The 21939-nt window shown below is 41.6% G+C and overlaps 1 protein-coding gene across 10 annotated transcripts in view; it reads left to right on the top strand.

The window, feature by feature from the left end:
- The window catches only part of LOC140395721 (C-Jun-amino-terminal kinase-interacting protein 4-like), a 272454-nt gene that overhangs the window by 187430 nt on the left and 63085 nt on the right, over positions 1 to 21939 (top strand). For 5 of the 10 annotated variants that reach the window (XR_011936285.1, XM_072483849.1, XM_072483850.1 and 2 more), the window contains 9 exons: positions 3537 to 3762; positions 7284 to 7383; positions 10493 to 10614; positions 16624 to 16686; positions 17103 to 17160; positions 19875 to 20027; positions 20315 to 20369; positions 21071 to 21201; positions 21299 to 21355. Coding sequence is in view for 9 of the 10 variants with exons in the window: in XM_072483849.1 (XP_072339950.1) it covers positions 3537 to 3762; positions 7284 to 7383; positions 10493 to 10614; positions 16624 to 16686; positions 17103 to 17160; positions 19875 to 20027; positions 20315 to 20369; positions 21071 to 21201; positions 21299 to 21355 (965 nt within the window). In the remaining variant the exon portion in view is untranslated. The remainder of the gene's footprint in view (positions 1 to 3536; positions 3763 to 7283; positions 7384 to 10492; positions 10615 to 16623; positions 16687 to 17102; positions 17161 to 19874; positions 20028 to 20314; positions 20370 to 21070; positions 21202 to 21298; positions 21356 to 21939) is intronic. The other 5 variants (XM_072483857.1, XM_072483853.1, XM_072483852.1 and 2 more) reach the window with 1 other exon arrangement.

Raw genomic sequence — 21939 nt, 5'->3', positions numbered from 1 at the left:
ACAGACCACCTGACAATATAAGCATCAAATAAAACAAACCCTCCCACAGTGGGACAAACAAAGGAAAAAAAATAGAAAAAGGAAACTCCGTCTGTGGGAAAAATATATTTGTTTCATTGTTAAATAACATCAAGAAACAAAATTAGACCGACATCAAATATCTTATCATGAAAACATCTGGATTCTCAGCTGTAAATTTCAATTGGATATTGCTTCACCATTTTTTGCTGTGTATTTTCTATTTTTCGTTCTTCACTCACTTCTCTTTTAACCAGCAGACTGGGCGAGCTGTTTTACTTGGGCAAAGTTGTTTTTTTTCTCACTTTATTGCTACTACTGTTTGAAAGGCAGTCACAAAGTGATCCCATTTACAGCCAATGTGATTGAGGGTTTAATCTCTTCCCTACCCCCACTCCTCCACGTGGCTTTTTTGAGATAATCAGCACAATATTTTTTTTGTATTTCTTGTTAAACATTTTGAATTGTTTGTTTGAATGTTTCCCACTATTTATTTACGGACACACCTTTATTCTATGTACCCAATCCTCCTCCGCCAGCTTTCCCCTCGTATCTGTGTAATTGGCTTTTAGGTTTAAGATTCTTGTTTGTGATTGGAGTATGTAATTTGCAAATTTAATGGAGAATTAATTGTATTATAATCACAATTTAACAGTGGATCTTTTACTGTCACATCACTTATTAACTCTGCCTCGTTGCACGATGCTCGATCCAAAATAACTTTATCCCTAGTTGGATCTGCAGGATGTTACTGCAGGAGATAGTCACGAGAGAATTCTACAAACTCATCTTTTAGGGCTAATTCAGCCCCTCACAACTGTTTTGTTACCTTTGTTACAAGTCCAATCATTTCTTGTTTAATATTCTGCCCAAAAGTATAACTTCTGTTCGGGAGCCTAGAAATTACTCCCACCAGTGTTTTCTGACCCTTAAATTTCAAACCTCCATCCATACCGAGTCTACTTCCTAATTTTCTGGGCCAAGATCCTTTCTCACTAATATATTTCTGTCAGCCTCTATTGTCATGACAAAAAAGGGTAGAAATCTGTCTCTGGCAAAGACATATTGGATTTTGATTTTGGTATTGGATGTGCTGCCTGCTGTGTGGAGCACCTGATATTTAATTCTGTTGAATCCAATAGAACTGAATATCAAACACTGCATGCATTTTGTGGCTGATCCAGTGCCACACGTTTAATGCCATTGGCCGGGAGAAATGTTTACTGTAATTAATTTTAATTTCAGCATCGTGAGAATGGATGAAGAATGCCTGAAAATTGAATGCTGAAGGGAAGTAGTTGGAAATAAGCAGTTCATTTTTTGGTTGATCCTGCTGCTATAGTTGTTTGTATTTATTTCCTTTCAAAATGCTGCATCCTGCAGTCTGATCAGTAGGGGTTTGGTTGCTGCTGGTTACATCAGGAGAGCCACAGTGATTAGCTCGGCATTGCATCCAGTGGGAAATCCATCTGAAGGTCAAATCTTTCATACCAGAGGGAAAATGGGAGATGCAACGTCCTGAATAGTAAATGGTATTGTGCAATTAAATGAGCGATTCATGTGCATGGGAGTTTTTGTTTGATAGTGCAGGAATTGAATGAGCAATGTTTTAAACCAGCCTAAACGTACTGACAAAATAAATGTTGGTGCAACACTGGTCACGATTGTATATTAGCCTCCACTTTAAGCAACAATTACAACCTTGCTGTGAATGCATAATGTGAAAGGGCTTGCATAGCAAAGCTGAATGGAGGATGCTTTTGGGAATAGTTTAATATACATGCCAGAGCTTGATTTCTTGTTTACTTGCAGTGCATTACACTTGCAAAATACCCAAGTAGTTTTAGCCCAACTGCTTTCAATTGCAAGATTCATTACTGTATCTTGTTCTGGATTCAATAAATTAGGCATCCGTGTCTCGCTGATCTAAATCCCTTTTCTCTAATTTTGGCAAGGTTTTTGGGATTACCATATATTCTCGAGGTTTGCCATATTCTGTCTCACTATACACCATCAAAGGCCTGCTCAAAATCCCAAAAGTTGTAACAGTGGATGTTGTGTTTTATAAATTTATCCAAAACCCGTCTCATCACAAACAATTAATTTATTGTACTTTTCCCTGGTCTAAAACCAATTTGTATCCTTTTCTGAGTGTACTTAGTAAGTCTACCCCTCTTGACTTTCCTCCATTCTCAGGTGCGTGATCTTCCCAGATTTTATTAAACAGCCTTTGCATCATTTTTACAGAGCAGTAAATCTGGAATTACTTTGTTGCCACAATGGGGAGATTGTTCTAAACTGATAGATGCATGGCTTTTCTCACCTGTATTTTATCTAGTAAAATCCAACAGCAAATATCTTGTGTTGAGCTACCTGGAACTATAACCCTACTCTTTTGAATAGATAACTGAAAATATTTAAATGCTTTGACACTCTCTCATTATGGGTGCAGCATTTCCATAACATTATCATCCCTCTATTTTTAAAAACATCATAAAAGTGTTCAAATTTGGCCTGTGAGCAGATAAAACAGTGACTGTGTTCATATTGATACTTGGGATCACCAATAGCAATGAAGAGGATGAATGACCCCTGCATTGTAAGGTAATGGGAGACATTAATCAGATGCTCAGTTTAGGAAATAACAGATGTTTGCAGTGATTACCAGTGAGAGTAGTTGCAAGGCAGGGTGTTATAACCACACTGGGATGACCCAATTAATTTCCCCGTCGGCCTCGTGGAGTGTGTGCTCCCCCACTGAGGGGCGGAGGCGTATCAGCGGGCTTGTTAATTCCACAGGATAAAACCTGACCCAGTTAGGAGCCGGGGTTCCAGAATGGTCTCCGCTGGGACTTGGGCTGTTGCTTAAGGGTTAAAAATAAATCATTGTTTTAAAAAAAAATTTAGAATACACAATTCATTTTTTCCAATTAAGGGGCAATTTAGCGTGTTCAATCCACCTACCCTGCACATCTTTTAGGTTGTGGGGGCGAAATTTAGGCAAACATGGGGAGAACGTGCAAACTCCACACGGACAGTGACCCAGAGCCAGGATTGAACCTGGGACCTCGGCGCCATGAGGCAGCAATGCTAACCACTGCGCCACCGTGCTGCCCGATGTCAGATTTATTTGATAATGTTCTTGTGAAACACCTTAGAATGTCTTGCTATGTTGAAGGTGTAACGTATAAGTACAAGTTGTTGCTGTTATTGTTGATGAAACTATTTGATACATTGAAATGTTGGTGCATAACTGATCCTCTCCGACATATAATTTAACATTCATTCTCTGTGCAATAACTCCAGATGCATTTGTTTGCCTTGCATGATCTCAAGTTTCTTTTAATTTTTGAGCTTGTGACTTTGATCACCCCAAAAAAATGTTCATACGGGATGAATGACTGGATATTGGTTCATTTGCCCTTTAAAGCTGAGGAAATTGGTACTTGGCGGGCGGTTGTTTGACCGGGGCTACATGTTCTTTTGAAATTTTATTTGGAGTTCTGTTTGTATTTTAGGATGAACTCTCTGATGTCAGCCAGGCCTCTAGCTTGGTGCCAACAAAACCCAACACCCCTCTGTCGACTCCATCCGACCCTGCTGTGGGAGATTCAGCTTCTCCAAGGAAGGAAAATCTGGAGGCTGAAGGGTTCTCCAAAAACTTAAACCAAACAAGCAAGAAACCAGACAGCAAGAAAAATATTGACGTGCAGGTACAGCAGGAGACTAGAACATTAGCAGTTGGTAAGTGTTTTGTTCAAACAAAGTGTTATTTCGAGGGAATTGAGGAATATTTGCAGTTACTTTACTAATATTGATGACATCTCCACTTTCCTCCTTCCTCACTGCCTTCTTCTAGGAAGGTATTCCAGGTTGTCCTGCCCATCTCTCTTCAATTGGTATATATATCCCACACCTATCTTGTTGGGGGAGATGAACCTGATTAAAAGAAAAAGAAGCACTCACTTTAGAACATGGGTATATTTAGAATATCATCTTCAGCTGGTAAATTTGGCCATTCTGTCGGGGAGTTGGATCTGCAGGCATGTAAATGGGCACCTGGATGCTTCAAAAGTTTATTTCTGTCAACATTACTGCGGCCATTAAAATGTTGTTGTGCGCAAATTGACTGTAACGTTTTCCTGTGTTATAAAAGTGACTATCTCTCAAATGTATTTCATTGTCTATAAAGTGCTTCAGGAAGTTGTGAGATGATGGAAGGCGCGATAGAAAAGCAACTTTTTCCTTTCAGGGTAGGGATTGACTAAAAGGGTGAAGGAGAAAGAGAGTGGGTTAAATATAAGCCATCTGCTTCCCAGCTCTGGCTTCAGTGAACACTGGGAGCCTTTCCTACCCTCAAGATTTTGTCTGTAACAAAACAAACTTTGTGCAGAAAAATGTTTCAGGTGCTCTTCCAAAATGAACAAACTTTCTAAATTCAGGGGGTTTTAATTTACAATATCTGGACTTGTGGTTTCATATTTGCTGGTCATTTGAAAAAAACTAGCAAATCTTAATGTAAAATTACAACTTAAAATAAACTGTTCCAGTAATGTTTTGTAAACCTAGAACTTCAGTTATCCACCATAATGTAGGGAATGTCACCATAATGAAGAGTGCCCAATTTCTAATCCTGCAGCAACCTCCCGAGACACAGAATGGTAAACACTTTACTTTTCATTCTGGGAGAATTGTGTTGGTAAGTGCAACTGTGGCTCATAAAGACTCTGTTGAATGAACTCCTTATTGGCTGGAGAACCTCTTCAGTGGAAATGGTTCCTACCTTGGAACAGTGAGGAGAGTGGTTAGGAAAAATGTACATGCACACCCAGATTGTTGGAGCACGGAATGCTTTACCCCAGAGTAGTTGGGGCAAAGACATCTTCTGGGGGAAGGATGGCATGGTGATACAGTGGTTAGCACTGCTGCCTCATGGCACTGAGGCCCTGGGTCACTGTCCGGAGTTTGCACATTCTCCCCGTCTCTGTGTATGTCTCACCCTCACCACCCAAAGACACGGAAGGTAGATGGATTGGACCCGCTAAATTGTCCCTTTAATTGGGAAAAAAATTAATTGGGTACTCTAAATTTATTTTTTAAAATGACAACAACAAAAATTTGTTTTTGAGGGAAAATGGATAAATATGGGAGGAGTAGATGACAGTGAGAATAGTTTGAATCGTCGACAACCACAGGTGAGGTGCCTGACGATTGGAGGGTAGCAAATGTTGTGCCTTTGTTTAATAAGGGCTGCAGGGAAAAGCTTGGAAACCACAGCCCGGTGAGCCTAACGTCTATGGTGGGAAGGTTGACAGAAGGTATTCTGAGAGACAGAATCTACAGGCATTTAGAGAGGCAAGGACTGATTAGGGACAGTCAGCATGGCTTCATGAGTGGAAAATAATGTCTCACGAATTTGATTGCATTTTTGAAGGGTTAACCAAGAAGGTAGATGAGGGCAGTGCAGTCGATGTTGTCTACATGGACTTTAGCAAGGCCTTTGACAAGGTACTGCATGGTAGGTTGTTGCAAAAGGTTAAATCTCACAGAATCCAGGGTGAGGTAGCCAATTGGATACAAAATTGACACAACGACAGAAGACAAAGGGTGGTTGTAGAGGGTTGTATTTCAAACTGGAGGCCTGTGACCAGCGGCGTGCCTCAGGGATCAGTGCTGGGTCCACTGTTATTTGTTTTAATGATTTGGATGAGAATTTAGGAGGCACGGTTAGTAAGTTTTCAGGTGACACCAAGATTGGTGGCAATGTGGATAGTGAAGAAGGTTATTCAGAATTGCAATGGGATCTTGATCAATTGGGCCTGTGGGCCAATGAATGGCAGATAGAGTTTAAATTAGATAAGTGTGAGGTGATGCATTTTGGTCGATCAGTTAATGGTAGGGAGTTGGGGAGTGTTATAGAACAAAGAGATCTAGGAGTACAGGTTCATAGCTCCTTGAAGGTGGAGTCGCAGGTGGACAGGGTGGTGACGAAGGCATTCAGCATGCTTGGTTTCATTGGTCAGAACATTGAATACAGGAGTTGGGACGTCTTGTTGAAATTGTACAAGACATTGGTAAGGCCACACATGGAACACGGTGTACAGTTCTGGTCACCCTATTATAGAAAGGATATTATTAAACTAGAAAGTGTGCAGAAAAGATTTACGAGGATGTTACTGGGACTTTTTTTAAAAATAGAATTTACAGTGCAGAAGGAGGCCATTCGGCCCATCGAGTCTGCACCGGCTCTTGGAAAGAGCACCCTACCCAAGGTCCACACCTCACCCTATCCCCATACCCCAGTAACCCCACCCAACACTAAGGGCAATTTTGGACACTATGGGCAATTTATCATGGCCAATCCACCTAACCCGCACATCTTTGGACTGTGGGAGGAAACCGGAGTACCCGGAGGAAACCCACGCACACACGGGGAGGATGTGCAGACTCCGCACAGACAGTGACCCAAGCAGGAATCGAACCTGGGACCCTGGAGCTGTGAAGCATTTGTGCTATCCACAATGCTACTGTGCTGCCCTAGTTGATAGTTTGAGTTCTAAAGAGAGGCTGGATAGACTGGGACCTTTTTCCCTGGAGCACAGGAGGCTTAGGGGTGATCTTATAGAGGACTATAAAATAATGAGGGGCATAGATAATATAGTAGTCAATATCTTTTCCCAAAGGTAGGGAAGTCTAAAACTAGAGGGCATAGGTTAAGGTGGGAGGGAAGAGATACAAAAGGGTCCAGAGGGGCAATTTTTTCATGGAGGGTGGTGAGTGTCTGGAACGAGCTGCCAGAGGCTGGTCCAATTTTGTCTTTTAAAAAGCATTTAGACAGTTATAATGGGTAAGATGGGTATAGAGGGATATGGGCCAAATCAAATGCGGGCAATTGGGACCAGCTTAATGGTAAAAACTATGGACAAGTTGGGCCGAAGGGCCTGTTTCCATGCTGTAAACCTCAATGACTCTATGCTCCAGCAAAAAACAGCCACTTACACAATGGACTGAATTACATCCCTTTTGTTCTAGAAACATCCACACCTCTCTGCTTTATTATATTTGTGTTGAATATGCTGGTTTTAATTGAGAACTGTTATGTTCTATAACAAGGGATTGCCAATAAAATTATCAGTCCTGTTTAAAATATTTCCCTCCATGTGTACTGGAGTTGCTCCCTCGCATCAATGATAGTAAATCTAATGTCCTGTAAAATCCAAACTCTATAATGTAGACTAACAGACATGTAATTGTTAATATTGCAGGTGCGACTGAAAATGAAGACAAATCAGACGTTCAAGCCATCATTGACTCGACCCCCGAATTAGATATGGACCGAGATCTTAGTGGGTATAAAGGAGCAAGGTGTGTGTACATTTCACTGGCTATCTAAAATGTTCTTATAGTGCCGCTTTATTGTGTAACCTTAACAGTTAATTTGTCTATCATATATTCTCTAACAAAGAAAAGTACAGCACAGGAACAGGCCCTTCGGCCCTCCAAGCTTGTGCCGACCATGCTGCCCGCCTAAACTAAAATCTTCTACACTTCCTGGGTCCGTATCCCTCTATTCCCATCCTATTCATGTGTTTGTCAAGATGCCCCTTAAACGTCACTATCATCCCTGCTTCCACCACCTCCTCCAGCAGCGAGTTCCAGGCACCCACTACCCTCTGTGTAAAAAAAACTTGCCTCGTACATCTCCTCTAAACCTTGCCCCTCGCACCTTAAACCTATGCCCCCAAGTAATTGACCCCTCTACCCTGGGAAAAAGCCTCTGACTATCCACTCTGTCTATGCCCCTGATAAATTTGTAGACCTCTATCAGGTCGCCCCTCTGTCGTTCCAGTGAGAACAAACCGAGTTTATTCAACCTCTCCTCATAGCTAATGCCCTCCATCCAAGGAAACATCCTGCTAAATCTCTTCTGCACCCTCTCTAAAGCCTCTACATCCTTCTGGTAGTGTGGCAACCAGAATTGAACAATATAATCCAAGTGTGACCTAACTAAGGTTCTATACAGCTGCAACATGACTTGCCAATTCTTATACTCAATGCCCCGGCCAATGAAGGCAAGCATGCCGTATGCCTTCTTGACTACCTTCTCCACATGTGTTGCCCCTTTCAGTGACCTGTGGCCCTGTATACCTAGATCTCTCTGACTGTCAATACTCTTGAGGGTTCTACCATTCACTGTATATTCCCTCCCTGTATTAGACCTTCCAAAATGCATAACCTCACATTTGTCCGGATTAAACTCCCACCTGCCCAAGTCTCCAAACAATCTAAATCCTGCTGTATCCTCTGACAGTCCTCATCGCTATCCGCAATTCCACCAACCTTTGTGAATTCCGCAAACTTACAAATCAGACCAATTACATTTTCCTCCAAATCATTTTATATACTATGAACAGCAAAGGTCCCAGCACTGATCTCTGCAGAACACCACTAGTCACAGCCCTCCAATCAGAAAAGCACCCTTCCATTGCTACTCTCTGCCTTCTATGAACTAGCCAGTTCTATATCCATCTTGCCAGCTCAACTCTGATCCCGTGTGACTTCACCTTTTGTATCAGTCTGCTATGGGTGACCTTGTCAAAGGCCTAACTGAAGTCCAGATAGACAACATCCACTGCCCTACCTGCATCAATCATCTTAGTGACCTCCCCGAAAAACTCTTATCAAGTTAGTGAGACTCGACCTCCCCTTCACAAAACCATGCTGCCTCTCGCGAATACGTCCACTTGCTTCCAAATGGGAGTAGATCCTGTCTTGAATAATTCTCTCCAGTAAATTCCCTACCACTGACGTAAGGCTCACCGGCCTGTAGTTCCCTGGATTATCCTTGCTACCCTTCTTAAACAAAGGAACAACATTGGCTATTCTCTAGTCCTACGGGACATCAGCTGAAGACAGTGAGGATCTAAAGATTTCTGTCAAGGCCTCAGCAATTTCCTCTCTAGCCTCCTTCGGTATTCTGGGGTAGATCCCATCAGGCTCTGGGAACGTATTAATACTTTTCAAGACGCCCAACAGCTCGCCTTTATGGATCTCAATGTGACCCAGGCTATCTCTACACTTTTCTCCAGACTCAACATTCACCAATTCCTTCTCTTTGGTGAATACTGATGCAAATTATTCATTTCGTACCTCTGGCTCCACACACCGATTCCATTGCCTGTCCTTCAGTGGGCCAACCCTTTCCCTGGCTACCCTCTTGCTTTTTATGTACGTGTAAAAAGCCTTGCGATTTTCCTTAACCCTATTTGCCATTGACTTTTCATGACCCCTTTTAGCCCTCCTGACTCCTTGCTTAAGTTCCTTCCTACTTTCCTTATATTCCACACAGGCTTCGTCTGTTCCCAGCCTTCTAGCCCTGACAAATGCCTCCTTTTTCTTTTTGATGAGGCCTACAATATCTCTCGTTATACAAGGTTCCTGAAATTTGCCCTATTTATCCATTTAACTTTCTTCCTCACAGGAACATGCCGGTCCTGAATTCCTTCCAACTGATATTTGAAAGCCTCCCACATGTCAGATGTTGATTTACCCCCAAACATCCGCTCCCAATCGAGGTTCTTCAGTTCCCGCAACAGATATTGTTATACTGCCCCCAATTTAGCACATTCACCCGAGGACCAGTCTTATCCTTGTCCACCAGCACTTTAAAACTGACTGAATTGTGGTCACTGTTCCCGAAATGCTCCCCTACTGAAACCTCTACCACCTGGCCGGGCTCATTCCCCAATACCAAGTCCAGTACAGCCCCTTCCCTAGTTGGACTATCTACATATGTTTTTAAGAAGCCCTCCTGGATGCTCCTTACAAACTCTGCCCCGTCCAAGCCCCTAGTGAGTCACAGTCAATATTGGGGAAGTTAAAGTCTCCCATCACAACAACCCTGTTGCTTTTACTCCTTTCCAAAATCTGTCTACCTATCTGCTCCTCTATCCCTATGTATATTGTCCTTGAGCACACAGACTGTCAGCAATTATATCAACATACGCTTCTATTTAATGTAAAAACAGAAAATGTTGGAAATACTCAGCAGGTCAGGCAATATCTGTGGAGAGAGAAACCGAGTTCCGAGTCTGTGGTCTTTCATCAGAAATTCTGATGGGAAGAGGCCCGTTTTCTGCGCCCCCTCCCTCCGCAAAGTTAAAACACTTTTAATCCACAAATAATCTGGGATCTTTATTTGAGCCAATAGGACCAACTATGGTTCTATGAAATGATGGAAAACTAGTTTTAAGAGCTGGATATTTGAAAAGTGTTGATGTATGACTTAGTTGTGAGCCAAGAAATACAATTCAAGTACCATCCGCGTTACACACGGCTGTTTGTTACACTTTTCATTTTGCAATTGTGCTGTTTGTACTTCTTAATGGCAGCTCAATACTCCAGGGGTTTTTAGAAATCTTGACACCAAATCATATCAAGTAACTGGTTAATTTCTGCTTTTATATTTTTACAGCACACCAACCCAGGGAATAGAGAACAAAGCATTTGATCGAAACACAGAATCTATTTTTGATGAACTATCCCAATCAGCTTCCGAGCTGATTGCTGACGTGGATGAGGGGGCAAATTTGCTGGGTAAGTGTAAGATCTGACAGAGTGATGAAGCGCAGCCTTGCTTAACTCTGCAATTACCCCACGTCGCTAAGATGAAGTAGCTTCTGAGCAGCATGCCAGATAAAGCATGTGAAAACAAAGATCCCAGCACATTTACAGCTTGTCTGAATCACTCCCACCAGAAACTGAGTCGCTTCTCCCTCTAGTGGGCGATCATGGGCAAAATATATACCACATGCTGCAACTCCGACCTGTAAACTATTCTACCTCCTGAAATTACTTTCCAAAGAATGGTATCTAATTACTAGTCAAGGGAGGGACATATTATGTTACTGAAAGTATTCCTTTCTATTTTGTGTTCAGGTTCAATTGCACATACGTTTAGTTGCCTCAAACAAATTTGTAATATCATAGATTATCATAGAATTTACAGTGCAGAAGGAGGCCGTTCGGCCCATCGTGTCTGCACCGGCTCTTGGAAAGAGCACCCTACCCAAGGTCAACACCTCCACCCAACACTAAGGGCAATTTTGGACACTCAGGGCAATTTATCATGGCCAATCCACCTAACCTGCACATCTTTGGATATGATTGATTTTTTTCAAAGAGAATTCCTCTGAATCATTTAGTTTTGTGCAATTAACAATAATCTGTTAAGAAAAAAAAAATGAAAACACGGAAACTGCAGTCCTAATCCAACATTATTCTTTCATGAGCCTGTTTTGGAACTATCAACATAGGCGATAATGTTGCCTATTTCCTCAGACTGACGTTCTCGATGGTCGCAAACAACAATTACTTGTATTTATTTGGTACCTTTAATGTAGCTGTCTCAAGGTGCTTTACAGAGGTGCACTGGGTGGCTGACAGAAAATGTAGGCAACTTTCTGAAAATAAACAAGAGGGGTAGCAGGGTGAAAACGGGATTCGACAGAGTTTGGGTGGAGTCAAGGCGGTTGAGAACTGTACCACTAATTGGGGAATGGATGATGAGCATGCATTAAATACCAGAGAGACCGGATACATGTTGGTGCGTGGAATCAGAAGAGGTGATAGCGGTAGGATGAGGGTGTGGAGTGAATTGTAAAGGGGGATTTAACCTGATGAACGGGGCTAAGAGTCGAATTCCAGACAAGTTAGAGAGGATGTAAGTAAAGAAAATCCTTTCAAAGTAGAATATCATTTGAGGAAGTTAACCTAAATAACTTGAATTGTGCTTGGTCTCAAATCAACTTGTGCTTAAATCTTGTCACAATATCTATTCTTCATATTATTATATTGACATTTTAATGCCATTTTATCTCTCAAGCTTTTGATATATTTTACAATTCTGACGAAGAAGACATTCTCTTGTGTGCCCAATTACTTGATAGACCAGTGGATTGTAAGAAAAATATCACTGCTATATGAATAGGATGGGAATAGAAGGATACGGACCCAGGAAGTGTAGAAGATTGTAGTTTAGTCGGGCAGTATGGTCGGCACGGGCTTGGAGGGCCGAAGGGCCTGTTCCTGTGCTGTACATTTCTTTGTTCTTTGTTCTTTGCTCTCTCTCATTCCATTGCGTGCGCCCTCGCTCTCTCTCGTTCCATTGGGGCTGGTTTAGCACACTGGGCTAAATCACTGGCTTTTAAAGCAGACCAAGGCAGGCCAGCAGCACGGTTCAATTCCTGTACCAGCCTCCCAGAACAGGCGCTGAAATGTGGCGACTAGGGGCTTTTCACTGTAACTTCATTTGAAGCCTACTTGTGACAATAAGTGATTTTCATTTTTGTTTTTCATTTCATTGCGCACGCTCTCTCTGTCTCTCGTTCAGTTGCGTGCTCTCTCTCTCTCTCTCGTTCCGTTGCGCGCGCATTCTCTCTCCCTTGTTCCCTTGCGCACGCTCTCCCTCATTCCGTTGCTCGCGAGCGCACTCTTTCCCTTGTTCTGTTGCGCCCGAGCAGGAAGAGAGAGAGAGAGAGAGATGCTTTCTCTCTCTCTCTCTCTCTCTCGCTCACCTGAAACCTCAACTTTTAAACAATATTTCCTTGGAACATGATGTATAAAAGCTGTTTAGGAAGAGAAATCAATGAGTCTGAGTGGATGTTGTGGTTTAAGATCACAAGCTGATTTCCAGTTTGATTAATATTCTCAGTCCTTTAAGGGGTGTTGCAGAACAGTTCTGGAATGTTGAGATTTCTGTCTGTAAGTTAGATGAACGAATAGATTAATGCAGAGAATCTCATCTTGCATCAACTTGAGGATGTACCTCCTCCTTTGTTCCTATCTTTCACTTTACCCAAAATGGCTGAATTTACCTCCATTATCACATCTCCAAAAAGGAACTTTTATATCATTTAATCCAGAATTCCTGCAATCTTACCAATAAGCTATTCTAACTGGCTATCTATCATTTACTAATCTCTGCGGCTTTGTTCAGGTAGTTTTGCAAAGCAGGCCTTGTATTTACAGCATGCGGATCATGTGTGTGTGTTCAGAAAATATAAAAACTGCCTTTATAATGCACATGGATACAAAGTGGTTTGGTGTTTTGCGATGCTTGCTTCTGAAGCCCATTTCTGTTCTGTCCTTTGCATGTTCCTTGTTGCACTTTTCGCTGATGCCTTTTGTGCAAGTAAACCGAGTAAATATCATGTTACTTTCATACATTCGTCTGCACGCATTATAGCACCAGACCTGAAAGTTGCCTGTTTCTCCCTTCTCATCACTATTGCATTTTGCAGGTGACACGGGAGTACAGCTTTGAGTATACTGTATGTAGGTAATGATGGAAAAAACTTTCATTCTCAAGCTAATTGGCGTTTTTCTTCCCATGCTTCGTTTCTCTTGGGCTGCTAACCCAGGGGAGTTTTCTGGTGTGTATACTTTCACATACTGTATACTGTGTTTCCATTGACACTTTCTGTGTGTGTAATTTGTACTGTTTCTGCCATATTTCTGTCATTGTGATTTGCAGCTTTTAGTGTAAAGTTGGGAATGTTTGCCACATGGTACGAGGAAAAAAAGAAGGTTTTGGGATCCTAAAGAATGGAGCACCTGAGTATTGGCGCTTGAATGTGTTGAATCAAAGGGGAAAATGGAAACACATTGAGATGGTGTGTCCTGGGGCTTGTCTAATCTGCACCAGATCGCTGTTCTTGTGTTATGAGATTAGTATCCTGGAAATTACTGTCTACTGTCATTGAATCAACACAAAGTTAAGACCCGCCAACACCTTTTGAGAACGGCTAAACCTGGGCAGTACATCCGTGCCAGTATAACACAAACTAAAGAAATATGTTGGCCGACTCAGGAACATAACTGCCCTCACTGTGGGAATGAGCCTGGTGGATGGCATGAGCTGTGAGTTGGCTAAGATAGAATGGGGAGCTTCACTAAAAGGCTTGATGGTGAATAGCCAATGGCGAGTGTTTAAGGGACAAATCAGTGCAGTGTATTTTACATTCCATTTGCTGCAAAAACACAAGATAAGTAGTGAGATTAATATTAGATTCAAAGAGGAATCATATAAAGGTGCTAGAAAACGTAGCAAACCTGACGATTGGGGGAAGGTAAGTATTCAGCAAAGGAGGACCAGGAGATTGATTGAGTGGAAAAATAGCGTCTGAGAGTAGACTTGCAAGTAACATAAAAGCGGACTGTAAAGTTTCCAGAAGTATGTAAAAAGAAAAAGATTAGTGAAGACAAATGTCTTCATTTACAGGCCTTTTACAGTCTCCCTTACAGTCTGAAACAGGAGAATTTATAATGGAGAACAAGGAAATGGCAGAGTAATTAAACAACTTCTTTAGTTCTGTCTTCATGGAGGAAAACACAAATAACTTCCCAGAAATGTAAAGGAATCAAGGGTCTAGTGAGAAGGAGGAATTGATGGAAATTAGTATGACTGGAGAAATAGTGCTGGAGAAATGAATGGGACTGAAAGCCGATAAACCACGAGGCTGATAATCTACATCCCAGGGTAGTAAAGAAGGTGGCCATGGAAATGGTGGATACGTTGGTTGTCAACTTCCAAAATTCTGTAGTTTCTGGATCAATCCTGGCAGATTATGGAGGGTCAAATGTAATCCCGCTATTTTTTTTGCAAAAAAGGAGGGATAGAGAACTCAGGGAATTGCAGACCAGTTAGCCCAACATCAGGAGTCAGGGAAAATGCTAGAGTCTGTTATAAAGGATGTGATAACAGGACACGTAGACAATATAACCGGATAAGACGTTTTTAAATTTAGAGTACCCAATTATTTTTTTCAATTAAGGGGCAATTTAGTGTGACCAATTCACCTACCCTGCATATCTTTGGGTTGTGGGGGTGAGACCCACCCAGACGTGGGAAGAATGAGCAAACTCCACACGGCCAGTGACCCGGGGCTGGGATCGTACCCAGGTCCTCGGTGGCGTGAGGCAGCAATGCTAACCACCGTGCCACCTTGCCACCCTGGGGATTAGATAGAGTTAACATGTATTTATAAAATCCGTCTGTATCTCCTCTTCATTGTCTACTTTCTCACCTATTTTAGTATCATCAACAAAGAACAGTGCAACACAGGAACAGGCCCTTCGACCCTCCAAGCCTGTGCCGATCACATGTCCTATCTAGACTAACCGCCTATATCCTTCAGTACCCCACCTGTTCATGTGTCTATCAAGATACGTCTGAAAGGTTGTTAACAAATCTGCCTCAACCACCTCACTTGGCCATGCATTCCAGGCCACCACCACCCGCTGTGTAAAAAAACTTCCCCCCACATCTCAACTGAACCTGCTCCCCGTCACCTTGAACTTGTGCCTCCTTGTAATTGTCATTTCCGCCCTGGGAAAAAGCCTCCAGCTGTTCACCCTATCTACACCCCACATAATTTTATAAACTTCTGTCAGGCCACCCCTCAGCCTCTGTCTCACTAGGGAGAACAATCCCAATTTATTCAATCTCTCCTCATAGCTAATACCGTCCATACCAGGCAACATCCTGGTAAACCTTTTCTGCACTCTTTCCAAAGCCTCCACACCCTTCTGGTAGTGTGGTGACCAGAATTGGACACAGTATTCCAAATGCGACCTAGCCAATATTTTATATAACTGTAACATAATTTGCAAACTTTTACTCGATACCCCGTCCAATGAAGGCAAGCATGCCGTATGCTTTCTTTATCACCATTTCCACCTGTGCTGCCACTTTTAGGGATGTGGACCTTCACGCCCCGATCTCTCTGTGTCTCTATACTCCTGATGGTTCTACCATTTATTTTATAGTCCCACCTGAATTGGATCAACCAACATGCATCACCTCTCATTTGTCCAGGTTAAATTCCATCTGCCATCTCTCTGCCCAATTTTGCAGCCTATCTATATATATATATATATATATATATCCTGCCGTATTCTCTGACAATCTTCATCATTGTCCACAACTCCAGTAATCTTCGTATCATCCGCGAACTTGCTAATTAGACCAGCTACATTTTCTTCCAAGTCATTTATATATATATTACAAATATATATTGTGGGTGACACTGGCTCTATAATGCACCTAAAGCCTGGTCACAAGTCAGGTTGCACTTAGTGAGTTCATTGGTCCTTCAGTCTTGTGTGAGTAAAGGCTGGTGATGATGCTGCACTTTGCAACATTGGTGAAATTTAATCTGTTTATTAGGAATGGGAGTATGAGTTTTTCGTCTGCCACAGAGTTCTGATGCTGACAGTGACCAGGGCAGGAGCTGAGGTTATGAAGGAAGGTTCCCAGTGTTATTAAGTGCTCAGCTCTTTGCTTCAGCTGGGCAAATGTATCCAACCTGGGCAACATGGTCAGTGTACAGCGCAATGAAGTATCCTATAGATATTCAATTCAAATGCTGCAGTTCAGGAATCTCTTCTGCATCAAAACCACCTCCTCACGGAAGAGAGGGTTACAGTTTGCGCAGGAGAATTTTAAAAAGAAAGAACTATTCAGAAAGTGAGTGAAACCTCTGTTTTGACTAATGTAGGTGATTTGAGACGAATTTCAAACCACCTCCTGCTGGTCTTTTACAGCCACACATGAAACAATGGGGCCAACACAGATTTGTGAATTGAATCGCACCTCGTCAACACTGGGTAGACTACATTTGGCTAATTCTGCTCCTTCCATCTGTGCTTCCTTGTCTTTTCCTTGTTTGAAGTGCTGCCTGCTATAACTTCCATTTTCTAATCTCCCATTGTTCGCTCATTCTAATCTGGACAAACCATCTGCAATAATGGCTTTGGCCTTTTTAACTGGTGTGGTTAAATCTCGGTCTTTGTAATGGTGAGATTGCTTCTTGAAGTCTAATCTTTTTTTTTCTTGAACAGCTTGATTTTAGTATTTGTAAATAGTTGGGCTTTTTATGGAGTTATTAGCAGCAACTTTAAATATTGAGATGGTGTTCTCCTAATGAACTTGAAAAGGCAATGATTTATGGTTTGTGCTGATGCATGCTGGCTTTGTAGCCTGGAGATTTTTGTTTAACACTCTACATTTAATTTATTGCCAGGTATGGGCCGTGAAGTTGAGAATCTTATTCAGGAAAACACACAGCTGCTGGAGACCAAGTAAGTCTCAGTTAAATGTGACTGCCTCCTGTTTCAGGTAAACCTGTCCGATACAGCTGTCTGCTGGGAAGTGATTGCAGGGTTGGAAAGTGGTCTGCATTGTATTATGTACAGGTGTTTCTGATATGAAGATCATTTATATTATTGAGGTGTTTGTCAATTTTTCAATTCTTAAACTATGGTGCGTATTTTTCTAAGAATGCAGATTGCTGTGTCCACGACTTGTATATTTGGAAAAGGTTGGAGCACATTAAGATTTTGAGGCTTTCCTGACAGTTCAATCACTTTATTCAATGAAACATATACATCAGGAAAGTCTCAGATCCATCCCTGTTTTGTGCTGAGTTAGTTAGTATGCTATTAAAGGTACAACATTTGGCCTCTGCATCCACCATCGAAGAATCAGACATTAATCATGGCGATTTTGACGAGGTAATCATGGATAACTGATAGCTTTGGGTATCCGAACAAGATCAGGAAGGAGCTTCAGGCAAGGGATGGGAAAAAACAAGATCAAGAGCAAGTATTTAGCAAAAGTAACTCTGAGCTCAAGATCACAAGTCAATTGAGATCATTGCCTTGCTCATCTGCCCCCAAAAAACAGATTTTATTATTAAAAAATGACTAAACCGATCCAAAGATTATTATCTTAACTTGGGAGCCAATTTTTGGTCATTTCTCATTGCATTCAGAATTGGCCCAGACAAATGAATCCGAGTCCTACCAAGTAAGTTGGTACATATACATGGGAATGTCCTCAGCACCTGTGGATTTAGACACCCTTTCTGTTATAGAGGATATGCAGGTGTATTGGATACGTAGACTAGAACCTATTAGATTGGGAAGGGAGCAGTGAGTTTGAGAAGTTTCTTTGCTGCAGGGGTGTTGGAAGATGTTTCATGTCTTCAGATTTCTGCTTAGGCGCTGTTGGTCCTAACAAAGAGGGAATTGCAGCTCATATAAAAAAAATAAAATCTGGCCAATTGACAGGAAGTACCAATAATTCATGGGCTTAACACTCGCAATGTTCTTAAATTCTCACTCCAGTCACAATTTATTTGATAATTAAATGTTTATTCCAATTCACTGTTTTATATTGGCGTAAATACTAAATCCATACCTAGAATCTCTGAATGATGCCTTTTTTGAGTATGCTTGTGCCAACTATCGATCACTGTCACACTGTGGAGAAAGCCACACGACTATTCTCTGAAAAGGGGTGAGTAAACAGCGTAGTGAAAACCAAAACCCAGAATAGAATGTCATTCTGTGGCAAAATATTTCACATCTGCAATGCAGATTCTATCAGCGGATTAAGAAAAATACAGTCGAACTTTAACCAGGTGTGATGCGCTGTGTGGCCAAGTGGATCAGGCAGCAAAAACATTATAACGAGCAATTTAATCATAACTTAATTCAGCAAGAATTAAAAATCTAACTTTATAAGTCGAACCAAAGTTCAGAATTAGCCTTGCAACAATTAGAATTTATTGCTGTTCATGTCTACCCTCTCAATTGCCCAAGGAAAGGATTGTGTGTGTCCGTTTGTGATGCTTTGAACGCGAATCAATTCTATGAAAAGAAATGTTAAAATCCGTGGTTTACAAACAATCATAATATTCATTCATGTTGGATAACAGAAAGGTATTCTTGAGATACTGTGCCTACAGTGCAGCAACCTCATTAACCCTCTGGGAACCGCTCAGTCCCCATTTTGAAAGATTATTGTGTAAATATTCTCATGGTGTGTTTAACAATACAAATGTATTTCCTGATAGAATCCTGGGACCACTATAAATGTAGATTAATTTTAGCTGCTTTGGGAACGGGTTATTATAATAAAATCCTGTATCTATACATGGTTTTTATAAAGCTATAAAATCACCTGAAGTGAATCTAACCGGGAAAGACAGGGTAGATAAAGATAAACTATTCCCACTGGTTGGAGATTTTAAAACTAGGGGCATAGTCTAAAATGTAGGGCTAGACCGTTCAGGAGAGATGTGAGGAAGCACTTCTTCACTCAAAGGGTGGTAGGGATTTGGAACTCACTCCCACAAACAGCAGTTGTTAAGCTCGATCAGTTGTTAATTTTATATGTGAGATAGGTAGATTTTTGTTAAGCAAAGATATTAAGGAATATGAGCCAAAGACCGGTATATGGAACTAAGTCACAGATCATCCATGATCTCATTAAATGGCGGGACAAGATTGAGGGGCTGAATGGCCTACACCTGTTCCTTCGAATCCTTTCAGAAAAACTGATTCCACTGAATGGAATTGGAGCTTGAGGAGCTCCACGGTAACAAAAAGAGGCGAACACATTTTTTCCTCCTTGGGCATTAACCATTTTCTTTCTTTGAATGTGGGGCATGGAAATCTAAGTGAGCGAGAGAAATAAAAATTCAAGCTAGCTATTGTTGTCTTCCATCTTGATGGCCTCCTCTTCCTGATTTTATTTGTTGTCTTTGTGAGTGTTTGTGACATTCGTATCTTTCCAAGTGGAGAATTGTGACTGTGTCTTCGTTGTATTCTGATGCATTATGTACAATAGGCTTCAGATTTCTTTGCTCCGGGAGTGGGGAAAGGCATAATGCTTACTCACTCCAAGCTGCTGATATCAAGGGTCAACACTCATAGCTCTTTCCCTTCTTCCTTAATATCAATAAATCTGCAGTTATCCATCTAACGTACCCTTTCCTTCTCCTGTTTAGAAATGCACTGAATGTGGTGAAGAACGACCTGATAGCAAAGGTGGATGAGCTGACATGTGAAAAGGATGTGCTGCAGGGAGAGCTGGAGTCAGTCAGACAGGCCAAACTGAAGCTGGAGGAGAAGAATAAAGACTTGGAGGAAGAGCTGAGGAAGTGAGAATTGAATTATTGTTTCCACCACCTCCATTCGTTTAGCACTGAAGAGTACAGTTGTGCTGATCTTTGAATTTTTCAGTGTGACATTACTTCAGAGTTTACTGGCAAAGTGCAAATTGTTATTACTGGACCATGTACTGCAATCATTTTAACAAACTCAAAATATCCTTGGACATATGTTTTATTATCTGTCTGATGCATTTATGTTTCACCATGTGCTTGAAGAGCCAGTAAACTAATAACCTTCTGATCCATTTATTTATAATTGCAATATTTTCTTTCAGGGTGCGGTTAGAGGCTGAAGAAGCGAAGAGCAGAGCGAAGGAGGACTCTGATGAGGTAAGTAAGTAAGGTTGCTATAGTCCCACATGTCCATAGGCTGCTTTCCACTTTGAACAGGAGAGCTGACTGGTGGTTGATCACACCTCAGGCAAGGGCCAAGGCTGGGAAGGTGGGGGTCTTCATGAATAAGCTCACCCGGTACTGAAATTTAACCCATGTTGCTGACCTCACTCTGCATCACAGACCAGCTGTCCAGCCAACTGTGCTAAAAAGGCCCTGTCTGATGTGGTACAGTGTTATCTCTCTCTTCACCACTCCTAAACTTTTGTGTGTATTTTCCATTTCCAAATTTCTTTCCCCTGTTCTGCAAACTAGTTTTGAGCCAACAGGCAGACAACTCAGTCCCACTCCTCATTTGAACCTCCTCATCAAACTGACTGTAGTCGTCATGTCCCAAAATTTTTCCACTCCCTCATTCTGATGAGATTTCACGTGAACAAAATTCTTTCCACGTTAGTTTCATAATGGTTATACTTGTGCATGTACCCCAGAGAGAACAGTGTACTTGGGAGGTTCACATGCAACATTGAGAGCTGGGACAAGGAATCTGGGATCCTCCTTGATAAGTGGGGACATTTGCTTGTATTCTGTGACATTCTTCAGGGTACAAATGCATTTGTGTCTGATGAAAAGACCACTGAACTGGTGAAAAGCAATTTGCCATGTCTTGCTTTTTTTATGTCTTTTGGGAAAAAAAGAGTGATGTTCCTACTGCTCAGAGAAAGCGCTTTACCCGTGTGGAGATGGCCCGTGTTCTCATGGAACGTAACCAGTATAAGGAGAGGTTGATGGAACTGCAGGAAGCTGTGCGATGGACAGAGATGATCCGGTATGAGTTTCTCCATTTTAAAATTTTTTTTTGCTTCTTTCTAACCTGCTTCAGCCAGAAGCTAAATCCTGTTTGTTTGTGTATCTTCTGTTTTTAGTGCCTCGAGAGAAAACCCATCCATTCAGGAGAAAAAGAAATCCACCATCTGGCAGTTGTAAGTCCCCAGTTTTAATTCTAACTGTATTGGTCACACAGCTGATGTTGGGTTTAGATGTCAAGTCTGCACTGGAGAGGAAAGAAATGCAAACAAATCTACGTGCCAAGTCTGAAATGGGCATATATTCTGGAGACCCTTTTTCTATTGTGTGCAGCTTGTCTACTGAAGGTTGCTCATGTGCGTGTGTTCAGTCGGAGCACAGGGTGATCCCATATTTACTTGCAATGGGAACCTGCGAGCTATCTGGGCTCTGAATGGATTCCATGAGCATTTTGTTGACTGTTGCTCACATGCAGGTTGCCACATTCCACTGATTTGCATCCGCATAGTTTTTTTTCTTACTGGTATGACTGAAACGATACACACACAGCAAGGGCAAGTGAAATGAGGTTCATGCTGATTGCTCACAACATTGACTGTGAGATCCCTATGCTCCCTCTGTGTCCAAAGTGTAAATATTTAATTTGCTTTTACCATTTGAAGTTGATAGTTATATTCATATATGAATGATTAAACATTTTCTATAACTCGTCATTAAATATTTGGTGTGTATTAAATGTATTTAATCTAATTCATGGGGT

This window comes from Scyliorhinus torazame, chromosome 18 (genome assembly GCF_047496885.1).
Source record: "Scyliorhinus torazame isolate Kashiwa2021f chromosome 18, sScyTor2.1, whole genome shotgun sequence".
NCBI lineage: Eukaryota > Metazoa > Chordata > Chondrichthyes > Carcharhiniformes > Scyliorhinidae > Scyliorhinus > Scyliorhinus torazame.
Note: the sequence above shows the minus strand (reverse complement) of the source record. Positions and strands in the feature narration are given on the sequence as shown.